Below are 23,910 nucleotides of genomic sequence, written 5' to 3'. Positions count from 1 at the left end.
GGATCACTTCCAGAGGAAGCGGAGGCAGCTAGTCGACACTTCCGCCGCCCGCTCTTCCCCCTGCGGAAAGAAGAATGGAGACTTCTTAGAACCAGAAACAATCATGGCGTCTATGGGATCGTGCAAGTTTCTCTTCCGGGGCGGGGCGACTGGGCTTTGGCGCGAAATTTCATCTCCGTGGAGGAAGGGGGAAGTTGTCGCCGCTCTGAGCCGCAGGTTGGAATTTTTCTGTCTAGTTTCGTCGGACTTGAAAGAGTGAATTGCAGCCCTTCGTGGAGGTAATTGTTGTCACGTAAGGGGATGGCATTACTAGATTTCTAAGGACAGTAATGTATTGAAACTAAGTGGCAGATTCATCTGCACTGTGAGAGCCAGTTTGGTCTAGTGACTAAGGTTCTGGGCTAGAGACCAGGAGTCTGTGAGTTCTAGTTCCGGCTTAGGCATGAAAGCCGGCTGGGTGACCTTGGACCAGTCACTGTCTCAGCCCAGCTCGGTGCAATGTAGACTAGCCTCCTCGTGGTACACCCCGGGCAACGTGACTTGTCACGGCTAAATAGTTTATACATCTGGCTGCTGGACCTCACAAGGATTTCCCAGCAAAAAAAAAAAAAAGCAGCACGAACACTGAACTGCTATGCCATACGATTAAAAAAAATAAATCTGCACTCTATGTTCTCTTGAGCTACTTCTCCATTATGGTAGGGGTTGGGGGAGAATAACAGAGAAGCTGAGAATTGAGCTATGCCCAAGCAACCGGATGTTCAATTACTTTTTCTCTTTTGCTCATATCATGTATATCGTATCTGATCTTTCGTGTTTGTTTTTCACAGATATCATGAGCACAAAAAGCCAGAGAAAACGCATCTATTCATGGGTTGGCAAGGCTATATCTACAGACAGACAATTGCAGATCTCTCATTATAGGTGTGTCAGTCTGTTTTAGTTATTTCTTGTTAAGGAGCAAACTGTAGGTTCTGGAAAAATGCGTAATAATCTAATAGTGCAGATAATTAATCAGTAGTAGACATAAAAACCGTACTACATGAGTCACTATGGCAATAATAATTAATATATAGTACTGCCAGTGTGCATGGTGCATTATGGAGGAAGAAACAAAAAAAAACCTAGTCAGTGTCTAAAAGTTGACAAAAGGGTGGCAATGGAGGGAAAGAAGATGGGAAATGGGAGTTAATATGTGTCCAGTAATTAATATTTAGGCTTAAATTCAGGAATTTAGAGCTAAAACGCAAAGGAAAACATTTAGTGAGAGAATTTAAAGGTAAGAGGAGACATATCATATAAATAAGCAGGAATTTCAAGCATAAGTAGAAGAATGACATAACTGTTTTATCACACCTGAAAGCTGAAGTTTTAGGAATTTTAGTGGGTATGAAATGGTCAAGACTAGGAAATCAATCTTAATGGTATCTAATGCTTCTAAAGAAATTATTTATCCATTTTTAGGGGAATATCTATTAAATGTGAAAAAAATATCAGTGATATCTGTATTTTCCCTGGAGAGTTTATTTTAATAGAAGAAGAAGGATACAATAATTTTTTTGTGGCACGACTCTTAAAGCTATACGAAGATGGTAAGTTTTTTCTATGTCTCTTTTGTTGAATATTTTTAAAAGAGATTGGTTAAAAAGTAATATATGACACTAAGGAGCTAAACAGTTTTTGAAAAATATATGTTAAATATTCATGTTAGAATTATAGAACCATAATAATAGCACAAGGATCTGATCCACAATTAAGATGGCAACATCCTAATTAATTTTATTAAAAAAAAATAATTTTATTAAATTGTAGATAATTTAGTAAAGAGTTACAGAACTCATAAGAGGATGCAAAGAAATTTTCTAAATGACTAAGATAAAGTTAGAACATAAGACTGATATAGAACCTTAATGGAATATAAATGCAGATATTAGAATGCTACAGAAAATCTTTAAAATTTAGTAATTAAATTACTAAACTGTTAAGTATATCAGATTCTAAAATATAGGATACTAAAATACTGAGTTTTTAAACATTCTATGTAATGCTACACAGTGAATTAATTTTTTTAAATATTTTATTATGGGTTTAAAACTACACCATTATCTATTAACAGATTAATGTAAAATATCTAAAAACTTCAGGTAATTAACTAATACAAAAATATATAAAAAGTATACTATTGCCAAAATACATGGCTGATTTGTGACTTTCTCTTTAAATACTGCACTTTGAAATGATCATTCAACCACACCCCACAAAACCCACATCATCTTAAATGGTTCTGAATTTTTAGCAAACTGAATAAAGTCCTTCCAAGTTGGATTAAATGGATTGTTATGCCTAATACCCTACATTTTATGTGTTGCATCCATGAGTTTTTCCATTAAGTCTATTCCTAATTAAAGTACCAAAGATCTAAGTTTGGAATACTAATTTGTTTGCATTTCTAGGCTGTAGGTATCCTTGCTGCAAATATTATAAAACTGATTATGTCTTTATGTTTAATATTTTCAAACTGTATTTTCATTTTAGAGACTTTTAATACATCACCATAAATTTTTGATATTGCCCCTTTAGAATTTTCCTCTTCTTGAAGAATTATTCTTTCAGAATCATTGAGAGGATATAAGGCTATTCATATTTAAGGAATTATAGAACTCTATACTGTAGCCAGTATAGAGTTATAAAGTATAGCTCTCAAACTTATTTCTGTAATAGCTATCATACTCTATTTATAAATCAGTCTTATAGTCTATACAAGTAGTCCTTGGGTAACAAGAGCAATTGGGACTGGAATTGCCATCCCTAAGCAATGCAGTCGTAAAGCGCAACGTCACGTGACTGTGCCATTTACGACAGCAATGCTGGCACTCCCAGTTGCCTTTGTTAAGTGAATTGCCACAGGTTAAGCAAGGGTGTCACGTGGTTGCCATTTGCAGCCACTTGCCAGCTTCCCCCTTTACTTTGCTTATTGGAAGTCAGCAAAGAAGGTTGCAAATGGCAACCACGTGAATGCAGAATGCTGTGATGTCATAATCACAAGCCAGATCACAATCACATGACTGCAGGGGCATGTTAGCCTCCAACTTCCCCCACCCACCTATCTTCCCCCCCATCACTGCCGTTTTGGCTGCCCGGCACTTTGCTTTCCCCGCTGCCCTGTGCTGCCCCACCCCTGCTGTTCCCAGCTGTCCCTCACCATCTTCTTCTATTGCTGATGAGGCACACCTGGCCTGGCCCTTCATGAGGCAGCTGCTGGCCTTGCATGGCCTTCTTCCCATAGCCATGCATGGCCTTTCTGAGGCCTTGGAAAGAAGACCACATGCAGCCAGCAGCTGCCTCATGAAGGGCCAGGCCAGGTGTGTCTCATCAGCAGTGGGAGGAAGAAGACAGTGAAGAGTCCCTCCAGTCGGAGGAGATGGGCGGTGACAAATTTGATAGATAGATAGATAGATAGATAGATAGATAGATAGATAGATAGATAGGGTTGGTGGGGATGCAGGGTGGCAGGGGTGATGGGCAGCAGAGCACAGGGTGGCCAAAAGGGCATAGATGGGGGAGATGGGGCGGTTGGGGGAGTTAAAGTGCACCTTGCAGCTGTAAATACAGGTGGGCTGCCAAGTGCCTGAATTTTGATCACATGACCATGGGGGGGGGTGCTACAATGGCCGTAACTTTGAGGACCAGGTATAAGTACCATTCATTCAGTGCTGTTGTAACTTTGAGCGGTTGCTGAATGAATGGACATTAAGTGAGGACTACCTCATCATTGTTATATATTACATTTTTAGCTTTAGCTTATTTCACAATAGCTAATAACAATATTTTGTTTCCTTTTACAAAGTGTAGCTCTAACAAGGGGAATGAAAAGTCATGAAATATGTGAAAGATTATGTTTAAGCTAATTTTGAATACTGGATTGTGGATGTTTGGATCTGGCATGGGCATTCTTATTGTACCTGACAGCAGCTCCTTGAATAGGCTGTGTCTTTTCCTGGGCTTGCAAAATAGCCACGCAGTATCAGGGAAATACTCATTTGAGTTAGAAGATGTAATGCCTCCTTGACTCAAACACATATTTTCCTAAGTTAGTGCAGCTACCATGTGAGACCAGGAAAAGGCCCAGCTCCTTTAAGGAGCAGCTGACAGGTCCAGCAGATTAGAACACAGTGATCAGAAACACCTTGCCCACTTCCAAATGCTGCAGATCTGTAAAATTGAGTATGAGATAGCAAAGATCTACTTGATTTTCTACTGGTCAGTGATATTCAAAGTACACTCTGGAAAATTTTGGTTTCCTTAAAAGTTTGTCAAGTGTTCTTTGGTTAGAAGATCAGTAATCTTAAGCAACTATTTATGAAAGTCTACCTGTCTACAACTATTGGCTTGAATGAAATGGACCATCTTAGCATCAGTTGATAGCAAAAGGTAGAAAGCGTGAAAGAAACTCTTACTTATTCTCACTGACATTTAATGAAACCAAAGAAATGTATGTTTCAAAATTCTTCAAGGGATCTTGGAAAGTAATTTTTTTTTTCTACCCCAGGTACTCAGGAGAAACATGCAGTTGTTGAGTGGTTCTCTCGTATTGAAGAAATACCTCTTGGTCTCCGAAAATCTTTGGGACAAAAAGCTTCTCAAGAGATATTTTTGAATGAAAAGGCTGAATGGGACACTGACATATTTGTTTCATCTATTGTTAGTAATGTTGTGGTGAGTAGTAGAGAATTCAAATGTGAGAAGGCAAGGAAAATTTCTTCAGGAATTCTATGATGTGGTTCTGCAATAATTATAAACACGAGATAGCTCTTTCCCGGCAGATTCAGGGCTGGCTTGACATTTCTTCTTGGATATGTAATAGTAAATGTGAAAAACAGCACTTTAAAAAGAATATGAAGTAGTCTTTTATTAAATATTATGTTCTATGATAAATAGCCTATCATAGGATTGGTCATGACTGTTCTACTTCATCTGTTTTGAGGCTTCACTTATTTATACATTCATTTTCATTGCTGGACAAAATACTGATTGAACACTGGTCACAATACTCCTGCATAAATATGCTTATTAATGGTAGTAGCCCCAGGTATATAGGATGACTTCAGCAGGTGGCCACTAAGCTGGCTTCCCTCTGGTTAGTACTTCGATTAGGCACCATCAGGAATTCCAGTCTTTTCAGCTAGGCTTGGAAATTTTTTCAAAAATCCACAAAGCAAACCATTCCCATTAATTCAACCAAGTAAACTACATCAATGCAGCCATTAGTAACTGGGCTCAACAACATCTTTGCTTTCATCTTTTATAGTATGAGAATTACATGCAGCTGCCATTAGCAATCCAGAGAATTAATTCTAAAAATTTGAGTTACAGTTTCCACTGTTTTGTTAAATATTTCTGTCTTCAAGGGACAAGCCAGTTTTTATTACATTTTGAAGGAATGCATTCCTTAATTTGACCTTTTGGTATGCTTAATACTAACTGAGGTTTAGTCTCTTTGAACTATACTAAGTTTTGACAGCTTGATCACATTATTTCACTGTTCTTTGGGCTTGAATCTTTTGTGTAAAATGAACAACTTTGTGCTGTTTTACTATGTTTTTAGGTTATTCCCTTGTCGCCATGTGAAACGTTGCCTATTGAATCAAAAGATAAGCAAAATATGTTCCTAAGGAAATCCTGGGATGGAAAAAAGCTGAAACCATTGCAGCCTAATTTACTGGCAGAACTGAAAAATTCTGTGAAAATGAAGAATGAGATAAATTTTGCAACTGAGTGCCACCTGACTCCCTCCCGCTCTCTGGAAGAAACCACTGAAAATGTCACTCAGAGTACCAAAGGAAGCAATAAAAGTGCTGCAAAAGTAAAACTGAGGCATTCAGTTGCTAAGTCTTCCTTGTTTAAGCAGAGACATTCCCCAAAACTGGCCAGTGGTGACATCCCTGGAGCAAAGAAAAGATTACAGTTAAACAGTATGTTTACAGATGATTCTGTACTTCAGTACTGCTGTCTTCATTGTTAGAAGATAGAGCTCTGGAAGCTGATATATGGTTTATATACTGTACAGTTCTTTATAATTTTTAAGGGTTATAAAGGGTAGTTTACTTTACCTCCGGCTTCTTACTGCACGCAACCCATGCGGTGCCTCTTGCACACCCTCCCTAATCCACGTGGTGCCTCTCATGCACCCTCTGCTGCACCTCCCCCACGCCCTCATGCACCCCCTTGCTCCTTTTCCTACCCAGCAGCAGCCACTTACCTGCCTGCTGGCCTTGGACTTGCAACTTCCTTCTGGCTTCCCCACTGACTTTGGTTATGGGAAGCCAGCAGGAAGTTACCTCACATAAGAACCATGGGATTCAGTTAACAGCAACTGGGACTGCAGGGATTGCTGTCACTAAGCAATCTTAGCAACAGGAATTCCAGTCCCACTTGCCATCGTAAGTTGAGGACTACCTGTAGTTGGATGTAGAAGCAAAAAGAAATAGGTCTTTGGAGTTAAAAAAGCGCCTATTAATGTAATCCAAAAAAGCTTTTGAGTCTGAGCTATGTCATGTGGATCTTTCTTTGATACTTCTATACTGCTAAATGCTCATATATTGCATTTTTTTTTAAAACTAGATATGAGGAACCATTTTTCTTTGGCTGCTGTATTTCTTTGGGAATAATATGCTGGGACAGCATGCCAGTAATAGGTAGAACTGAAGAAAGCAGTAGCAAGTTCAGTCCATTCATTCATTTCCTGATAATTTTATTTTTCCTGACTCTTTTCTCTCCTTCCTCTCCAAATGACAAAATGCCAGAGAAGGGGGCAAGTTAATCTGTAATTTAATTAATTTGATATTCCAATTTCGAGGCCATTCAACTCCACAACAACTCTGGGGAGCTTATAATGCATTAAAATTAAAAATAACTTATAATAACAGAAAGAAGATATGGCCAATCAGAAGACTGAGGTAGCAACAAGGTCAAGTAACAATGTAAAGGGCCACAAACTGTACTATACAATATTGTTTACTAGTGTTGGATATAGAATTATAAAAACATACATAAAGTACAATTATAACAATAAACAGGCCCCAAACAGCCAACATATATGGATAAATACAAGGACAAGGATAATCAAGCAGCCCTACTAACTAACATCCAAAAACCTGACTAAACGCATTTTGGCAACCAGAAGGCTGACCCATCAAATAGAAAACTGAAAAATATCTAAACCAAAAGACCTAAAGGGGCTCAACCATTCTACCTCAAGTTCTCCAAGACAACTAGGTTTTCAACAATTTGAAAAATCAGTAAGGTCTGAAATTATTCCTTGGAAGAAGGCTTTAGAAATTAGGTTGCAGGCCAGAAGAAATTTGGCTAAGGATTGTATTTAGCCCCAGAGCTACAGGGGGACATAAGTATTCAGAAATTATCATTACCTAATGAGTCCTATTAAATCTTGTTCTAACTGAGATTTTTTTTCCTTTTAGCTCCTTCAAAATCTCCTAGAAATATACCTACAGAGCAGCAAGATGTGATTGAGCTTCTAGACTATGGTCTCACTGAAACTGCAAAACGATCAGCCCTTAAAAGAAAAGTAATATTTACTGGCATTAAAGGTTCTCCAGAAAAAATACCTTGTGCTTCTGATGAGGAAGATTTGCTTTTAGATATCAGACCACTGGAAGAGCAGCCTGAAAGGACTACAACAAATTTACCAACTTCATGCCAGAGGAATCAAGATTCCAGTCAGAAAATCAGGTGTTCTGCTGTGACACAAAGTGCCAAAGGGTAGGGGCCAGCATTATGTCCTAAATTCTGAAGTGTGGTCTTTTGAACAACCTATTCTTGTTTCTATTAACATACGGTTTTTCTTGAAGTAAGACACAGGTATCCCCAATGGATGCCTTCTGTGGGTTTAATATGAATTTGCTTCTGTTCTGCAGTAATTTGCTGATATGCAGAAATGTTAGCTTTTTAATAGTGGGAATAACATTAACAGATTAATAATAACTATACTTGAATATGATTCCTTAGGTTAAATTTTGTCTGCCTAGATTGTCTTAAAATTATATGTTTCTCTGTTTCTTGAATAATGGAGAACTGTGAAGTTGTTGGTGAAGATGTTGGGTATTTTCCATAAGGTATATAATTATATAGTCACATTTCTCTCTAGTTTAGATGAAGAACATGAATTGGAAACAAGGAGTCCAGCAGTGACTCCACGTTCACGGAGAAAATGTGCACAAGTGACTGCTGCTCGAATCGCAGAACAACTTGGGTGAGACTGTTATCCATACAACGTATTATTTTTGTAGACAGTTTATAGCCCTGAGATGCCTAGTGTGTTAAAACACATAACAAATTTTTGGTGGAAATATTTGCTTTATATATGCATGTTCACAAATATGTTGTTTAATAGAAAGGCTTTTTTTTCCAGAAAAGGTTGGTCCAAAATTGATCGTTCTTTCTGTAAATGAAAATAAGATAATTGGCCAAATCTGGATCAATAACCTTCACTGTAAGTCATTCACAGGACATTGTTTACCCTGTAACGTTAAGTTTAAGTAACAGAAAATTGTTGCATGTAATCTTACCTCTATTCTTTTACTTAGGAGTAGGCAATTATGTTATGTCCAAAGTTTTGAATTAAAATTTCCGTATCCATTTGCCAGCATTGGTCAGGGATTATTGGAGGTATAGTCCAAATACCTGATGGAGACATCCAGTTGCTGACATCTGTTCTTTGTTGTCTAACCTCCCTTACCAAAGCTCCCACTAAAGTGTTTGACAAGATTCTCTTCCAACACCCTATTAGCAAAAAAGACAGTTACAAAATTCCAAGTTGTTCTTGTTTCCTGAATTTGCTTGCCTCATAGGGCTTGATACTAATCTTGAAAGCCTGTCAAAACAATTCTCCAGATGAACCTATACCTAGTGTGATTCAGGTGAAGTCACTCTGAATGTCTTTCTCATGCTTCCTCTTCCCTTGGCTGAGGGGTCTTTTGCAACAGTCCTGTTTCCCTCTCTGCTTTACCAGGTTCTGTTAGACATTCCTTCACAGAATAGTAGTTTGGAGATTGGATGATAGTTCTCTAGGATAGTTGGGCCTTTCATGCCTTTCTGAAGAGGAAGCACACCAGCACCTCCTTCAAGACCTGTGATATTGTTTCATCCACTAAAAGCACACTTATCATGCCCTGGATCCATGTTGTTATGCCCTCACTAGCAACCCATATTGATCGAGAAGAACAGGGATCTAATTTACAGGTGGTTGAGCTCAACCCATAGCCATCCTCACTTTCCTTAGAGATCACACACTCAATCCCAGATGAAGCAGAATTCTCTGTCACTATGTCTAGGCCTGAACATGGGTTCATATCTGTCTGATCGTCATCTCTCCTTGTCTTCTGCCAGTGTTACTCCAGGAGTCTCCTTTTATGCTTATTGTCTAAAATTCTAAATATGATGGATCTAATTTCTTTCTTTAGTATTTTAAGTGCAACTGGAGATAAAGGCAAGGATAAGAAGTGTCTTACTCCCTTGGAAAGTTCTGATTCAAAGAGCAGTGATGAAGAAGACATCAAGATGCTCCATACACCTAAAAGGCAAACGAAATTCACTCCTAAGGTCTCAAAGAACCAATCCATTGGAACGCCTACCAAGGTTCCAAGGAATACTGTAAGAGCTATAGGCATTTCTAAAAATAATCTGTAATTACTTTCAACAATTATATTTACATAAAATAAACTGTCTTGATTTTAAAGTTTCAGGGATGGAATTTAGAAATGGAGATATCTGAGAAGAACAGATAGTGGCTATATTTGGAGTCAAGTAATATATGAGCCTCATTCTCTGCATCCTTTTCAGGCAAAAAAAAATACCATATTCATCAAGCTAGGCTGTGTGTGTTATGGTCATTTAAATCAGTCTTGACTCCTGGTGACATGAACAAGTCAATACAGTTTTCTTGGCAATATTTTCGGAAGTGATTTGCCAATATTTCTTTGGGATTTTTTTTTAAATTTCCCGGTCTAGGTCTGATTGAGAGTAACTGACTCTAAGTCACCCAGCTGGCTTTTGTGCCTAAGGGAGAACAAAAATACAGGTCTCCCTGTTCTTAGCCCAGTGCCTTTAACCATAACACCAAACTGGCGGTCAAGGTGGACTACAAAATTCCAAAAAGGAAATAATATAAAACTGTTTCCAGGGACCTTTCCCTCTTTCAGTCCACTCTTCTGTTGAATATGCGTTTAAATCTGATGCCAAATAAATGTGCTAAACATTAAAAATGTTTGGCTTAATTTTTTCCAGTTAATTCTGATTTTCAGCAGTTTCAAACAGAACAAAATGCAAACAATTAGGTTTGTAAATGAGAAAACAAAAACCTGGGTGTTTATAAACATCTTAAACAGAAATGAGGAAGGGGTGTGCGTGTTTAGTAACAAGTAAAGAAATAGAAGAACGAAGTGTCCTATTAGAACTGACAGCTTATTTAGTTTTTCACCGCAGCTTGTTACTTCTGCAAATAAGCTGAAAGGTGAGAATCATGCAAGTGAGCCTCCTCTCAGAGACCTTTCAGAGAGCTAATACCTGAAATTTAATTGCAAGTAATAAATGAAATGTCTGATCTGTTGTAGGACCTGGGTATTTTTAACTACTTGGTTCCTTTTTTTTTTTTTTTTCATTAAATGCTGGTTGGGCTATTACTTGGCACACAGTCAATGCAGCAGATGCAGCATTACATTTTAAGGGAATGACTTTTCTTGCAGTCTAAGCCAAGAACTCCAAAAACTCCACATAATGCCACCCCAAGAATTCGCAGCCGAAACCAAACTGCACAGAAACCAGCCAGTGTGCTAGAAGAGGCAAGAATGAGGTGAAGTAAAACGTTCCTGGTATTTCATGAGGGAAGAAATAAATAATATTGTAGTTATAGGAGGGCAAACTGAAAATTAGTCTTTGAGGGTGATATAAATGCCGCCTTGCCTGGGGCGGGGAGGGGAGTAGTTCCACTTGGGGATGGCTAGTGCCTTAGAGCGCTCCTCACACACATGGACTGAATTAGACCTTTCTGCCGCTTGGATTTTATTCTTATTTTTATATTTATCAGTTAATTGTAATTACATTTTTATATATTGTAGTTCTATTTTATTGCTATTGTTTTAATTGACTACTTTTATTGTAAACCGCCCAGAGTCCCTCTGGTGGGAGGAGATGGGCAGTGACAACTTTAATAAATACATAAATAAATGGTATTTATTTTATCAAAGCAAGAGATAATATAATGGTACCTTTAAACAAATACCTGTTCTGTTATGAATGTCTCATTCTTCCTGTTTTATGATTGTATGTAGAATATTTTTAGTTTGGATTAATGTTTAAGTCAGCCTTTCTCAACTTTTTGACCCTGGAGGAACCCTTGAAATATTTTTCAGGCCTCAGGGAAGCCCTGCACATTCAGGCTCAAATATAGGCCAGAAGTTACAAAATTATTATATTCGTTTCATGGGTAGGCCTGTATATATGCATGAACAGTGCTCTTAAATTACAAATAAAGAATGAAACTTATCTCTTTAATATGAAGTTGCCTGAATTTGAAATAACTTTTTAAATAAATCATGATCTCCAGGGGACTCCTAGTGACCTCTCGTGGAACCCTACACTTCCACACAACCCTGGTTGAGAAACCCTGGTTTAAGTTATAAAGTCACTTTTTTTCAGCCGTAGTGTTAAGGCACTATCTTGAAGTGAATTCTTAGAACATTTGCATAACCATTCTTAATCTATTCTGTGCCCACCAGCTTGCTTAGAAATCATGTAACCAGGGCCTTTAGTTCTGACCTTTCTTTCTTCCTCTTTGGCTTTAATTAACAGACTGCATGTGTCTGCTGTCCCAGAGTCCTTGCCATGCCGTGAAAAGGAATTCCAGGATATCTGTAACTTTATAGAAAGCAAACTTCTTGACGGGACAGGAGGGTGAGCGTTTCTTAGCATGCTATTTATGCATTTTCAGTTTCATTAAAGAAGAAAGGAAGAAGAGAAATCCAGGTCATGCTGATGTGCCAAAACAGTGATAGCAAGTTTTCCCTTAGAAGTTCTTTTTCTCTAAGCTTACAACACTTTTTAAAAATTCTTGAAAGTCGCACACTCTTGTTACACAGATACAGAGAAATGTTTTAGCAGCTATTTGCTAAGTACATTCCATTTCTGAGATCCTCACCTTTATTACCCAATCCAGTGTGTAGAACTATCCATCTAGAAGCTTCTCAAATCAATTTGGTTGTCTCTTAATTGTTTTTATTTTAAGGATTAAGTAACAATTTTCTGTTTTAAGTAGGATTAGGTAACTCATTCCTAGATAGTTTCTTTGCAGGAAGAAGCAACACAGCTAGAGCTGCTGCTGAATCATTAATCATATTTAATCTGGCTAACGGAACAATTAGTCTAAGGTAGGATAAGGCAGCTTTCTATGAGAAAAACAGAAATCTTAGTCATTAGTATTGGCTCTCTCTTGTTTCAGGTGTATGTACATTTCTGGAGTTCCTGGAACAGGGAAAACAGCAACAGTCCATGAAGCTATTCATTATCTTCAGCAGGCAGCAGAAAATGAAGAGACACCATCTTTCCAGTTTATAGAGATTAATGGAATGAAACTGACTGATCCACACCAAGCCTATGTGCTAATCTTAAAGGTGAATATGCTTGAAAAAAATGCAATTAAGCAAGAAGCTATTTCAGTAGTTCCTTAAACTCAAAGGGTGAACTTGCCTATCTATAGAGGTGTGTGTGATGTGTGTGTGTTTTGTGTGTTCGTGTTTACACAATCCATAAGTTGTGTGTGGAACTTTTTCTTGATATGCGACAGATAGTGTTTTCAGCCCCAATCTGCAGGATGAAGGTCACATCATTGAAGGTTATAGACCATAATCTACCACATTGGTCCAGCAGAGGTTGGTAGGTAGATGTTTTCTGACTGTTGGGTAAAAATTCCTGCCATTACATCCAGCCAGATTAACAGCTGTTGGCTTTGCTTTCTGGAGATGACAGGGATTAAAGGCAGTGCATTTGGCAAGACTGAATATTTGCTAACAGATATGCTTCACCATTTTCGTTACCATTCCAGGAGAATATTTGGAGTTTATTAATGACTAGATTCTCAGACAAGATTTTGCAAGGAGGATTAGGGATGCATATTACAATCTGTGCACAATTTCAAACAATACTTGAATCACATAAGTAAAGGGGAAATATACTGCATCAACAATCCAAGATATGCCTATTAAAGAATAAAGTAACAGATCTGGTTAGTGCAGCTGGGATTTTCTGTAAACATCTGAAGACAACTCAACATAAATAGAATAGTTGCATGAAATTATCCCTCCCTGAAATGTACCATTTACTCCTAAAACACACAACACATAGTAAAAGTAATTATTTGCATCCAAAGTAATTTTTTTTTACTAAAACATGCCTACATATGAGAGAATAATGAAATAACAAGACTTTTATAAGTAAAATAGTACCTGAAAAGAAACAAATAGAAATGTTTTAACCATTAACAACGCTAGAAATGGGAATAAGCTTTCCTGAAAACAAGCAAATGAACAAACAATCTGAAATCCTAACTATGCATCAAGCTTTCATTTTCAGAGTATTTTGAAAAGTTTACAATACAGTTTAATATTTAAAGCAAAGATGAAGATCTGGCCACTATGGGCAAGCTGGATAAAGTAGATATTGAGGGGGAAAGATTTTTCCTACTTGTTGTCTGGCATTTCTCAATGCAGGAGGAGACAGAAGTCTTCTCATCTCCCACAGGAGAAAAATAACGGGGCATATGAAAAACATTCCTAAAAATGGAGTACTACAAGGATGGTTCAGTCTGATCTCAATTGCCTTTGCTTAGCTTTTTAAAAAACTCATTATGCCCTTCCATTATCTGGCACATCTCCTTTCACCCTTCCTGTCTTGTTAAATAATTAGGTCTGTTTTATTAATCTGAGTATTTTCAGCTCCAAGTGGGTTTATGGCTTTACAATCTGAAGCTACGCAACATAAAAAATTAATGTTGAAAGACAGGAAGTATATCTGGATATAAAGTAAGTTTATCTGGATATTAGGCTCAATTATGACAAATTGGAGGTAATATAATTCTGCAAAATTATAGTTTTTTAGGTGCATTTCAAAAGGAATTCTTCCATCTGTCCTTCCAAAGTTGGCAACATGCCACATTGAATATAGTAGGATTTACCTCTAGATAAACATACATAGAATTACACTGTTGCTATAGCAGAATTCATGACTGCTGCACAAGATCTTAACTCCAGACTCCGCTTAACTCTATTTAGCTACTGACGGGCCAGAAGACAACTGCCAATCATGCTGCTGAACTTCTGAAAAAGATGTTTTGCACACCTGGATCAAAAAGGAAAACTGTAGTACTTGTTGTGGATGAGGTAATGTGGGAGTTCTTATACTAGAAGACAGTTTTTTAGCCTGTTGTGTAAGTATTTCAAAGCCATGGGCTGTTGAAGATTTTAATGGTCCAAACATCCTTGTGAATGAAAACAATACCATAAATTATTTCAAAACATTTTTATTCTCTTCAGCTGAACAAAGGGGCTTACAAAAATTAATTAAAAATAACAACCATCTCTACCGATTTTAAAATCTGAAAAATATAACACAAAAGCAAAAGGGAAAATCTACTTTCTGTACTCATTCCTAACCTGATACATTTCTATGGATTAACTCCGGACTTCACTTTCAGCTACCTAACACATGCTTGTTCTTCAAGGAGAAATGTACTGATGCGGAGAAGGAAATATATTTTAATTTATACACTTACATATGCAGTATTATCCGTAGGTGAAGAAAACTAAAAATAATGCATATTATTCTGTGTATGTGAATAGCGTTAATCCAAAATAACATTTTAATGCAAAACTTAAAAAAAACAACGGAACCAGCCGTCTTAAGTCTTTGTTGCGTATCTTCTCTTCACTGTAACTTTGTATCAGTTTCTTTCTCAATCTAGCTCGATCTCCTGTGGACTCGAAAACAAAATGTGATGTACAACCTCTTTGACTGGCCCACCCAGAAAAATGCCAAGTTAATTGTCTTGGCCATTGCTAACACTATGGATTTGCCTGAAAGAATGATGATGAAAAGAGTAGCCAGCAGGCTGGTATGTGTGTTCAACTCTATTACTGTGGTTCTGTTGCATTCATGATGCTTACAGAGATTAAAGGAAAAGGAGGGAATGAGCTATTACTGTGCTTCTCAGTCAGTTGTTATTGGTATGAGAAAAATCCCAGATATATTACCAAATTAACTGCTAATGTGTGTGCCACTTTAGATATGGTCTGAATGAAGAAAAGTTTGGTAAATATTATTTACTAAGAATTTAAATAATGGGGTTATGCATTTTCTTATTGCATTTTTCTATGTTGTGGAATTCTGAAGCTGGCCATTTATGGAACCGGATTCCGAACATGGGAGTTTTTGTGGTGCCAGAAGAAGGAAGGGTCCCGGTGTAGGAGTTTTCAAGCCATAATAATAGGCATGAATGCTGTAGACTTCTGGAATAAAATACCTGCAATAATATTATCACAAATTCTGAGTAAAACATTTCAGTACTTTATACCTAAAATGCATGACTATTTAAAATTCATTTTCAGTATGTACGTATATACATACACGTATATGTATACTGTATATCTATATATGTTAAATATTTTAGGAAGGAAGATAAAAACTAATAGGCTCATATAAAGTAAGAAATTGATTGATTGTCCATCAATCCCAAAAGAAAAACCTCTGGTCTCAATTGAATATTAATTTCTAAAATCCTTCGAATCAGTGTGTGTATTTGAATCCAGAATTCTCTGGTTTTTTTACACCAAACTTGATAAAATGTCTCTTCTTCTTGTTCACATTTTCAGCATAAATGTGAAGTGCCTTTATACATTCTAGACAGTTTCTCTGGTGACATATACCAAAAGTACATCATTTTATAAACATTCTATTTAAGATTATAAGTGTAAATTTCAATCCTTTCAGCCACATATTTTCGCATTGTTCCTTCTGTATATTATAACCAAATTTTTTAGCCCACTTTATCATACATTCTTTCACTTGTTCTTCTTCTGTTTCAAAGTTCAATAAAAGTTTATATATTTTAGCAATTACATGTCCATTTGTACACAATTCTATTTCAAACTCAGTCTTACAATATTCAAAACAATAAATTGTTTTGTCTACTTTATATCTTTCTAATAATTGTAAATAAGAGAACCATTGACAACTATATCCCGCTGCCACCGGTTCTCTTGATTTTATTTTACGTTCCCCTTGACAAAATTCTAGTATCTCACAATAAGTTAGCTATTTGTGTTTGCCTATAATTTCTCATCTATAAAATGCTTCTTGTGCTGAGATCCACAAAGGTGTTTTCAGGCACAACCTGAGTTTGTATCTATTCCATATTCTCAATATGGCACATCTAACATGATGATTTTTAAAATTCACATTAAGCTTGACTTCGTTGTACCACAAATATCCATGCCACCCAAATCTCAGATCGTATCCTAACTCCAAGAATCTTCTATTTCTCAGCAGCACCTACTCTTTCATCCAAACCAAACAGCAAGCTGCAAAATACAGTTTCAAATCAGGTAGACCCAATCCTCCTCTTTCCTTTGCATCTTGTAACACCTTATATTTAATTTGTGGTTTTTTTCCCCTGCCACATACATTTAGATATATTCTTCTGCCACTGTTTAAATGGTGCATCAGGTGTCAAAACAGGTAATGTCTGAAAAACATCATTCTAGGCAAGACATTCATTTTTATCACAGAAATTCTCCTAAAATGAATTTTCAGTTTCTATTACATATAAGATGATTAAAAAGCATTCTGGATAGAGAGAAAAACCATCATATAAGGCAAGACATGAATACACATCCTGCAATTTATACAATATATGTGTCTAAAATGTTCAGGACACCAAGACGACAGAGTTCATACAGCTTATAAGATTTATTGAATATCCATTTCAACAGCTTTCAAGAAGTTTGATGTTTTCTTTCTTGTAGGGCCTTACCCGAATGTCTTTCCAGCCCTACACCTACAAACAGCTACAGCAAATTATTTCTTCCAGGATCAATCAGTTAAAAGCATTTGAAGAGGATGCAGTTCAGCTCATTTCTAGAAAGGTAAATTTACTATAGAAGCAGCTGTGTTGAATTTTATGTTTGAAATTAACACTGCTCTTAAAAGTTAATGACATACTTAAAAACTCTAACTGCAGTACAAATATATATACCGGAGCTGATGAATCTAATTCTGTATCATAAATTAGTGAAATTTTAAAGAAGTGCTACAGACATTCTGCATTATCATGTCTCAATTTAAAATACACTCTTGTTGTTCCACTGGGGTTCTGAGGACAGTGAAGACAACATTCATCAAATCCACAGAATTAATCATTTCTATTTATTTAGTAAACATATATAGCTGCCCATCTACCAGAAGGAACTCTGGGTGGCAAACAAAAATTAAAACCACAATATAATCAAAACAAAAAGCCATTTAAAACAATATTGAGGCCCCAATAAAACTTGCATTCATAAACCATACAATGGCAGCTCCATCAACACCTTGGCCCCACTTCCTGGAGGAAAATCTTTTTTTTTTCCTTCAGTGCTTTCCTGAAAGCAAACAGGATGTCAGGGCCATCCATACCTCTGAGGGGAAACTGTTCCATAAGGCAAGGGCCATGACAGAAAAGGCATACTTCCCCTGCCCTACCAGGTAACAGTGTTTCACTGAGGAGACTCGGAACATGCTCACCCTGCCAGGTCTTGTGAGACAAGCAAAAACCACCAGGAATAGACAGTCTCAACACTAACCTGGCCCCATGCCTTGCAGGGCTCTAAGGGTGAAAACCAACACCTTGAATTGCACCTGGAAGCCTACTGGGAGCCATTGCAGCTTACTCAGTAGTGGGTGTTACATGGTCATTCTGCAACGTGCCCACTAATGCATATGCCACTGCATTCTGGACCAGCTGCAGCTTCCAAATGGTCTTCAAGGGCAGCTCCACATAGAATTTGCTACAATAGTCCAATTGGGAGGTGACTAAGACATTTTGTGTGAATTCTGAAAGCCTCTGTTTAAAATGATCACTTTTCTTTTTAGAACTTGATCAGAAAATCATCTTTGTACCTAGTAGTGTTTGTCTGCCTCCCTGTATTTTGCTTATTCCACATCATATCCATATATCTTCCTAAGCAAAAGGCAATTTCCAGATTTCAGCATTACAGGTGACAACAAATGGGGGAAACCAAATTAGCATGGAGAAGGGGGAATATCTGGGTGAGATGAATATTCCACATTAAATAAAATAAAATTTAGAATTTTTTTTGGATTTTGCAGGGTAGAGAAAATGATCAACTTTCATTTTTAATCAATATATTTTAGGTTGCAGCTTTGTCTGGTGATGCAAGACGTTGCCTTGATATCTGCAGAAGGTCCACTGAGATCTGTGAACTTGATAGCAAAAGAAGCATTTCTGGATTAGTCAACATGGCACATGTTATGGAAGCCATGGATGAAATGTTCTCATCTCCATATATAAATACAATTAGGTAATTTAATAGTTTACCTGCAAATCTTCTTTTGTTCAGTGCCATAGAGGAAAATCTGGCCTGTGCAACATCGGCCCAGCATAAAGCTTTACTGTGTTTCTCAAATAATGCAGATACTCAAATCAGTCATGCTTTTCAATTCATTCCTTTTTCATATGTACTCAAAAATTTATTTATGTTTAAACCATGTACAAGCAGTCCTCAGAATTCCAGCCATTGCGGCATCCCCATGGTCACATGGTTGTGATCTGAGCAATCAGCGCCCAACTCGCAATTACAATGTTGCAGCAAACCGCAGTCACGTGATTGCGATTTCAGACGTTCTTTGCTGGCTTCCCATAAGCAAAGTCAATGGGGAAGCTGCCAGAAAGTCAGAAGTCACAGTCACATGGGGTCCTCACTTAACAACAGCAACCAGGACTGCCAGAATTGCTGTTGCTACACATGGCCATGTGATGTTGCATTTTACAACATCACTTAGCGATGGAAATTCCGGTCCCAATTGCCGTTATAATCCAAGGACTACCTGTATTTGAAAGAGACCTTTTCCTAAGGAGATACTCACCAAACAGTCACTGTTCTCACTCGTTCTCGATTCTCTAAGTAGCTGGGTGCCTTTTTTTGTACTCTTTTAGCCTGGTCCCAACCATCTACTCATGTTACATAGCAAAACTTTTCCCTGGATCTCATTTGCAGCATTACACATTTTTCCCGCAAACTCATCTTTGTTCCTTCCATTATCACCATTCACTGGAGTGTAACTTAAAACCTCCACCAACCTATGAATTCCTACTTTTATATGCACCTATGACCATTGAGATAACATTATTCATACATTGCATACAGAATACATGTCTACCCTGTAAGTCAACATATTGTTACTTGCATCCCACCCTGTAGAAGCTATATGTAGTGTACTGGCACACTTAGACGTGCTTTTTTTTATTTTGCTAATCTTGTTGGGGTTCCGTTCTCTTTCAGGAATGCTTCACTGCAGGAGCAAATCTTCTTAAAAGCCACAATTGCCGAATTTCACAGGTCAGGACTGGAAGAAGCTACAATTGAGCAGGTAAAAATAAATGCTAATTTTTCAAGAAAGCTTTACATATATTCTGGGGATGTACCTTTTCACTGAAAATTACTATTTAATATATTTTGGGACACTACAGTGTAGTGTAGCTTTTATCCCAATTCACAGATATGCACTGATTAGATTTTCCTAGTGTTTCAGGTCTTCAGCAGTTCTCCTCCTTGAGCCCATAAATTATTTTTATATTTTGAATGTAACTCTTTGTGCTGGACCATGACTATTATAAATTCTTCCAAATTGCATATATTCAATGTGGAGAGTCTATTTGACAGTCTTTAATATAATTTTCAGAATATATACAATTCTGAAAAATGGTGTATCTCATTAGTTGCTTTGCCATAGAAAGAGGAGGGGCATAATTAGAAATTACTCCCTTGACTTGCTTGTTTTTGATCTTCAGTTTTGTTTTTTCTCCTTCTAGGTATTTCATCAGCATGTTGCGCTGTGCAGAATTGAAGGCCTGCCAACACCTACTGTATCAGATATAATGGCAATTTCCTCCCGACTTAGTGCTTCTAAACTCTTGCTAGCAGAGTCTAGTGCTAAATACCTCAGCATGCGAGTTCGACTCAATGTTAGCCAGAATGATGTTATGTATGTACTCAGGCAAGATCAGGATGCCAAAAACGCTAAATTTTAATAAGATTTATTTTAAATAATGATGCTGGTTAATACTTGAAATTTTATTTTTAAACTTATTTTAGCTATTTTTGTATTACGTTTATAATTATAACTATTTAAAAAATAATCCAATTGTTCAGAATGTTCTCATTTATAAATCTATCTCCAGTTGTTGAAGTTTAGTTAAAACATGGTTTCACTCCACGGAGGTTCATGCCAATTCACCCTGTCCCATTTTTAGATAGCTTCCAAAATACGATACCCAAAATATTAGGCCTTCACAAAACACTGGAAAAAGATTCATTGCAAAGCAGTGTGAGCAAAAAGCCCTTCCTAAAGGACCTGCATTTTCAGCAGTTGTTTTGAAGGTCCTGAGCTGTCTGCACAGCTGCTTTTTCTAGAGGTCCCAGCAAGCGTACTGTACATAAAATTGTTGAGTCTTCAAGCAGCTATGCAGATAATCCATCACAGTTGTTTTAATGTTTTGTACATGGTAATCACACTTCGTAAAGCACCTCTTTCAAATGCTTTTCAAAAACTTAATAACTATGCTTAGCCTTCAGTTTTGATTACTGTAAACCTATTTACAATTTTAGCTGGAAATAAAATGCTAGTATTAGCTTACCAACTGAAATATCATGGAAAGCTTTAATTAATCAAACCTAGAAAGTGGAGAAAAGCATATATTCTCCAGACGTATTATTCATCTAATCACACTTTTGCGTTTTATTTGAATTAAATAAAAGTCTACCTAGCATGGAAAAGACCCAACAACTTGGAGGAAAACATGCTACAACAAAGGTGCTGCCTCTTCAAAACATTTAACTAAGTACATGCAAGTACTCAGAAGATAGTAACTCTTGAGTAACCTGCTATTTAGAATGTTTAAATGTAGTATCAGTACTTTGGAAACAGACCGATAGCTAGTGCAGATAACAAAACACGAAATATTGTACCTACCAATTTCAGTGAACAAACTTGCTGCCCTAGTTTGGAACCAGTTTAAGCTCCAAGGCAACTCTGTTTATAAAGCACTGAAGTCATCCAAGAGATGATGAAATCAATTTTCATCCTGTCAAAAAAATGTGCGCCAAACCACAGAGGCAACCTGCACTTGGATCAAACCATTATAAACCTGATCTTTAGAGAAAGTATAGTCTATTTCAATTTAGGCTTCATTCAAATGTTATTCGTTCAGTTGCTTCTGACTTCGTGACTTCATGGACCAGCCCACGCCAGAGCTTCCTGTCGGTCGTCACCACCCCCAGCTCCCCCAAGGACAAGTTCATCACCTCTAGAATATCATCTATCCATCTTGCCCTTGGTTGGCCCCTCTTCCTTTAGCCCTCCACTCTCCCTAGCATCAGCATCTTCTCCAGGGTGTCCTGTCTTCTCATTATGTGGCCAAAGTATTTCAGTTTTGCCTTTAATACCATTCCCTCAACTGAGCAGTCTGGTTTTATTTCCTGGAGGATGGACTGGTTTCATCTTGCAGTCCAAGGCACTCAGAATTTTCCTCCAACACCACAGTTCCAACGCATCGATCTTCCCTCTCTCAGCCTTCCTTATGGTCCAGCTCTCGCAGCCATATGTTACTACGGGGAACACCATTGCTTTAACTATGCGGACCTTTGTTGTCAGTGTGATGTCTCTGCTCTTAACTATTTTATCGAGATTTGTCATTGCTCTTCTCCCAAGGATTAAGCGACTTCTGATTTCCTGACTGCAGTCAGCATCTGCAGTAATCTTCGCACCTAGAAATACAAAGTTTCAAAGCCTCTACGTTTTCTCTATTTGCCAGTTATCAGTCAAGCTGGTTGCCATAATCTTGGTTTTTTTGAGGTTTAGCTGCAAGCCAGCTTTTGCACTTTCTTCTTTCACCTTCATCACAAGGCTCCTCAGTTCCTCTTCGCTTTCAGCCATCAAAGTGGTATCATCTGCATATCTGAGATTGTTAATGTTTCTTCCAGCAATTTTAACCCCAGCCTTAGATTCCTCAAGCCCAGCATGTCGCATGATGTGTTCTGCGTATAAGTTGAATAGGTCGGGTGAGAGTATACAACCCTGCCGTACTCCTTTCCCAATCTTAAACCAGTCCGTTGTTCTGTGGTCTGTTCTTACCGTTGCCACTTTGTCATTATACAGATTCCTCAGGAGGCATACAAGATGAGTCGGTATCCCCATACTGCTAAGAACTTGCCACAATTTGTTATGGTCCACACAGTCAAAGGCTTTAGAATAGTCAATAAAACAGAAATAGATGTTTCTCTGAAACTCCCTGGCTTTTTCCATTATCCAGCGGATATTGGCAATTTGGTCCCTAGTTCCTCTGCCTTTTTAAACCCAGCTTGTACTTCTGGCAATTCTCGCTCCATTAATTGCTGAAGTCTACCTTACAGGATCTTGAGCATTACCTTACTGGCATGTGAAATAAGTGCTACTGTTCGATAGTTTGAACATTCTTTAGTGTTTCCCTTTTTTGGTATGGGGATGTAAGTTGATTTTTTCCAGTCTGATGGCCATTCCTGTGTTTTCCAAATTTGCTGGCATATAGCATGCATTACCTTGACAGCATCATCTCGCAAGATTTTGAACAATTCAGCTGGGATACCATCGTCTCCTGCTGCCTTATTAGCAATGCTTCTTAAGCCCCATTCAACCTCACTCTGGCTCCAACTCACTGACCACACCATCAAAGCTATCCCCGATATTGTTATCCTTCCTATACAGGTCTTCTGTATATTCTTGCCACCTTTTCTTGATCTCTTCTTCTTCTGTTAGGTCCTTGCCATCTTTGTTTTTGATCATACCCATTTTTGCCTGGAATTTACCTCTGATGTTTCTACTTTTCTGGAAGAGGTCTCTTGTTCTTCCTATTCTATTGTCTTCTTCCACTTCTGTGCATTGCTTGTTTAAAAATAATTCCTTATCTCTTCTGGCTAACCTCTGGAATTTTGCATTTAATTAGGCATATCTCCCCTGATTGCTGTTGCCTTTTGCTTTCCTTCTTTCTTGGGCTACTTCTAGTGTCTCAGCAGACAGCCATTTTGCCTTCTTGGTTTTCTCTTTCTTTGGGATGTACTTTGTTGCCGCCTCCTGAACAATGTTGCAAACTTCTGTCCATAGTTCTTCCGGGACCCTATCTACTAAGTCCAGTCCCTTAAATCTATTCTTCACCTCCACTGCATATTCCTTAGGAATATTAGTGAGCTCATATCTAGCTGATCTGTGGGTCTTCCCTAATCTCTTTAGTCTGATCCTAAATTGTGCAACAAGAAGTTCGTGATCTGAACTACAGTCAGCTCCAGGTCTTGTTTTTACTGACTGTATAGATGTCTGCCACCTTTGGCTGCAGAGGATGTAGTCAATCTGATTTCAGTGTTGTCCATCTGGTGAAGTCCATGTATAAAGGCGTCTCTTAGGTTGTTCGAAGAGAGTGTTTGTTATGCAGAGTGAGTTGTCTTGGCAAAATTCTATCAGCACCTGTGGTTGGGGCATATATTTGGATCACTGTGATGTTAGATGGCTTGCCCTGAAGTCGAATTGAGATCATTCTAT

The 23,910-nt window shown here is 37.7% G+C and overlaps 1 protein-coding gene across 1 annotated transcript; it reads left to right on the top strand.

Moving 5' to 3' along the window:
• The first annotated feature begins 141 nt into the window (after positions 1-141).
• Positions 142-20,685, top strand: ORC1 (origin recognition complex subunit 1). The gene is made up of 17 exons (XM_063297948.1): positions 142-278; positions 831-924; positions 1,465-1,592; positions 4,550-4,716; positions 5,606-5,972; positions 7,479-7,749; positions 8,165-8,269; positions 9,480-9,669; positions 10,761-10,867; positions 11,866-11,967; positions 12,512-12,683; positions 14,340-14,447; positions 15,029-15,178; positions 17,088-17,207; positions 18,475-18,641; positions 19,623-19,710; positions 20,153-20,685. The coding sequence occupies exons 2-17, from the start codon at positions 836-838 to the stop codon at positions 20,369-20,371; spliced, it is 2,550 nt and encodes an 849-aa protein (XP_063154018.1). The 5' UTR covers positions 142-278; positions 831-835; the 3' UTR covers positions 20,372-20,685.
• Positions 20,686-23,910: the final 3,225 nt, after the last annotated feature.

This window comes from Candoia aspera, chromosome 3 (assembly GCF_035149785.1).
Source record: "Candoia aspera isolate rCanAsp1 chromosome 3, rCanAsp1.hap2, whole genome shotgun sequence".
Taxonomy (NCBI): domain Eukaryota; kingdom Metazoa; phylum Chordata; class Lepidosauria; order Squamata; family Boidae; genus Candoia; species Candoia aspera.
The sequence above is the reverse complement of the archived record's forward strand: the minus strand, read 5'-3'. Positions and strand labels throughout refer to the sequence as shown.

Excerpts from the sequence above, each read along its gene's own strand:
- ORC1 (XM_063297948.1), top strand. The coding sequence starts at position 836 with ATGAGCACAAAAAGCCAGAGAAAACGCATCTATTCATGGGTTGGCAAG. Across the intron at positions 4,717-5,605 it reads CTATTGTTAGTAATGTTGTG|GTTATTCCCTTGTCGCCATG; the intron begins GTGAGTAGTAGA and ends CTATGTTTTTAG. Across the intron at positions 5,973-7,478 it reads GAAAAGATTACAGTTAAACA|CTCCTTCAAAATCTCCTAGA; the intron begins GTATGTTTACAG and ends TTTTCCTTTTAG.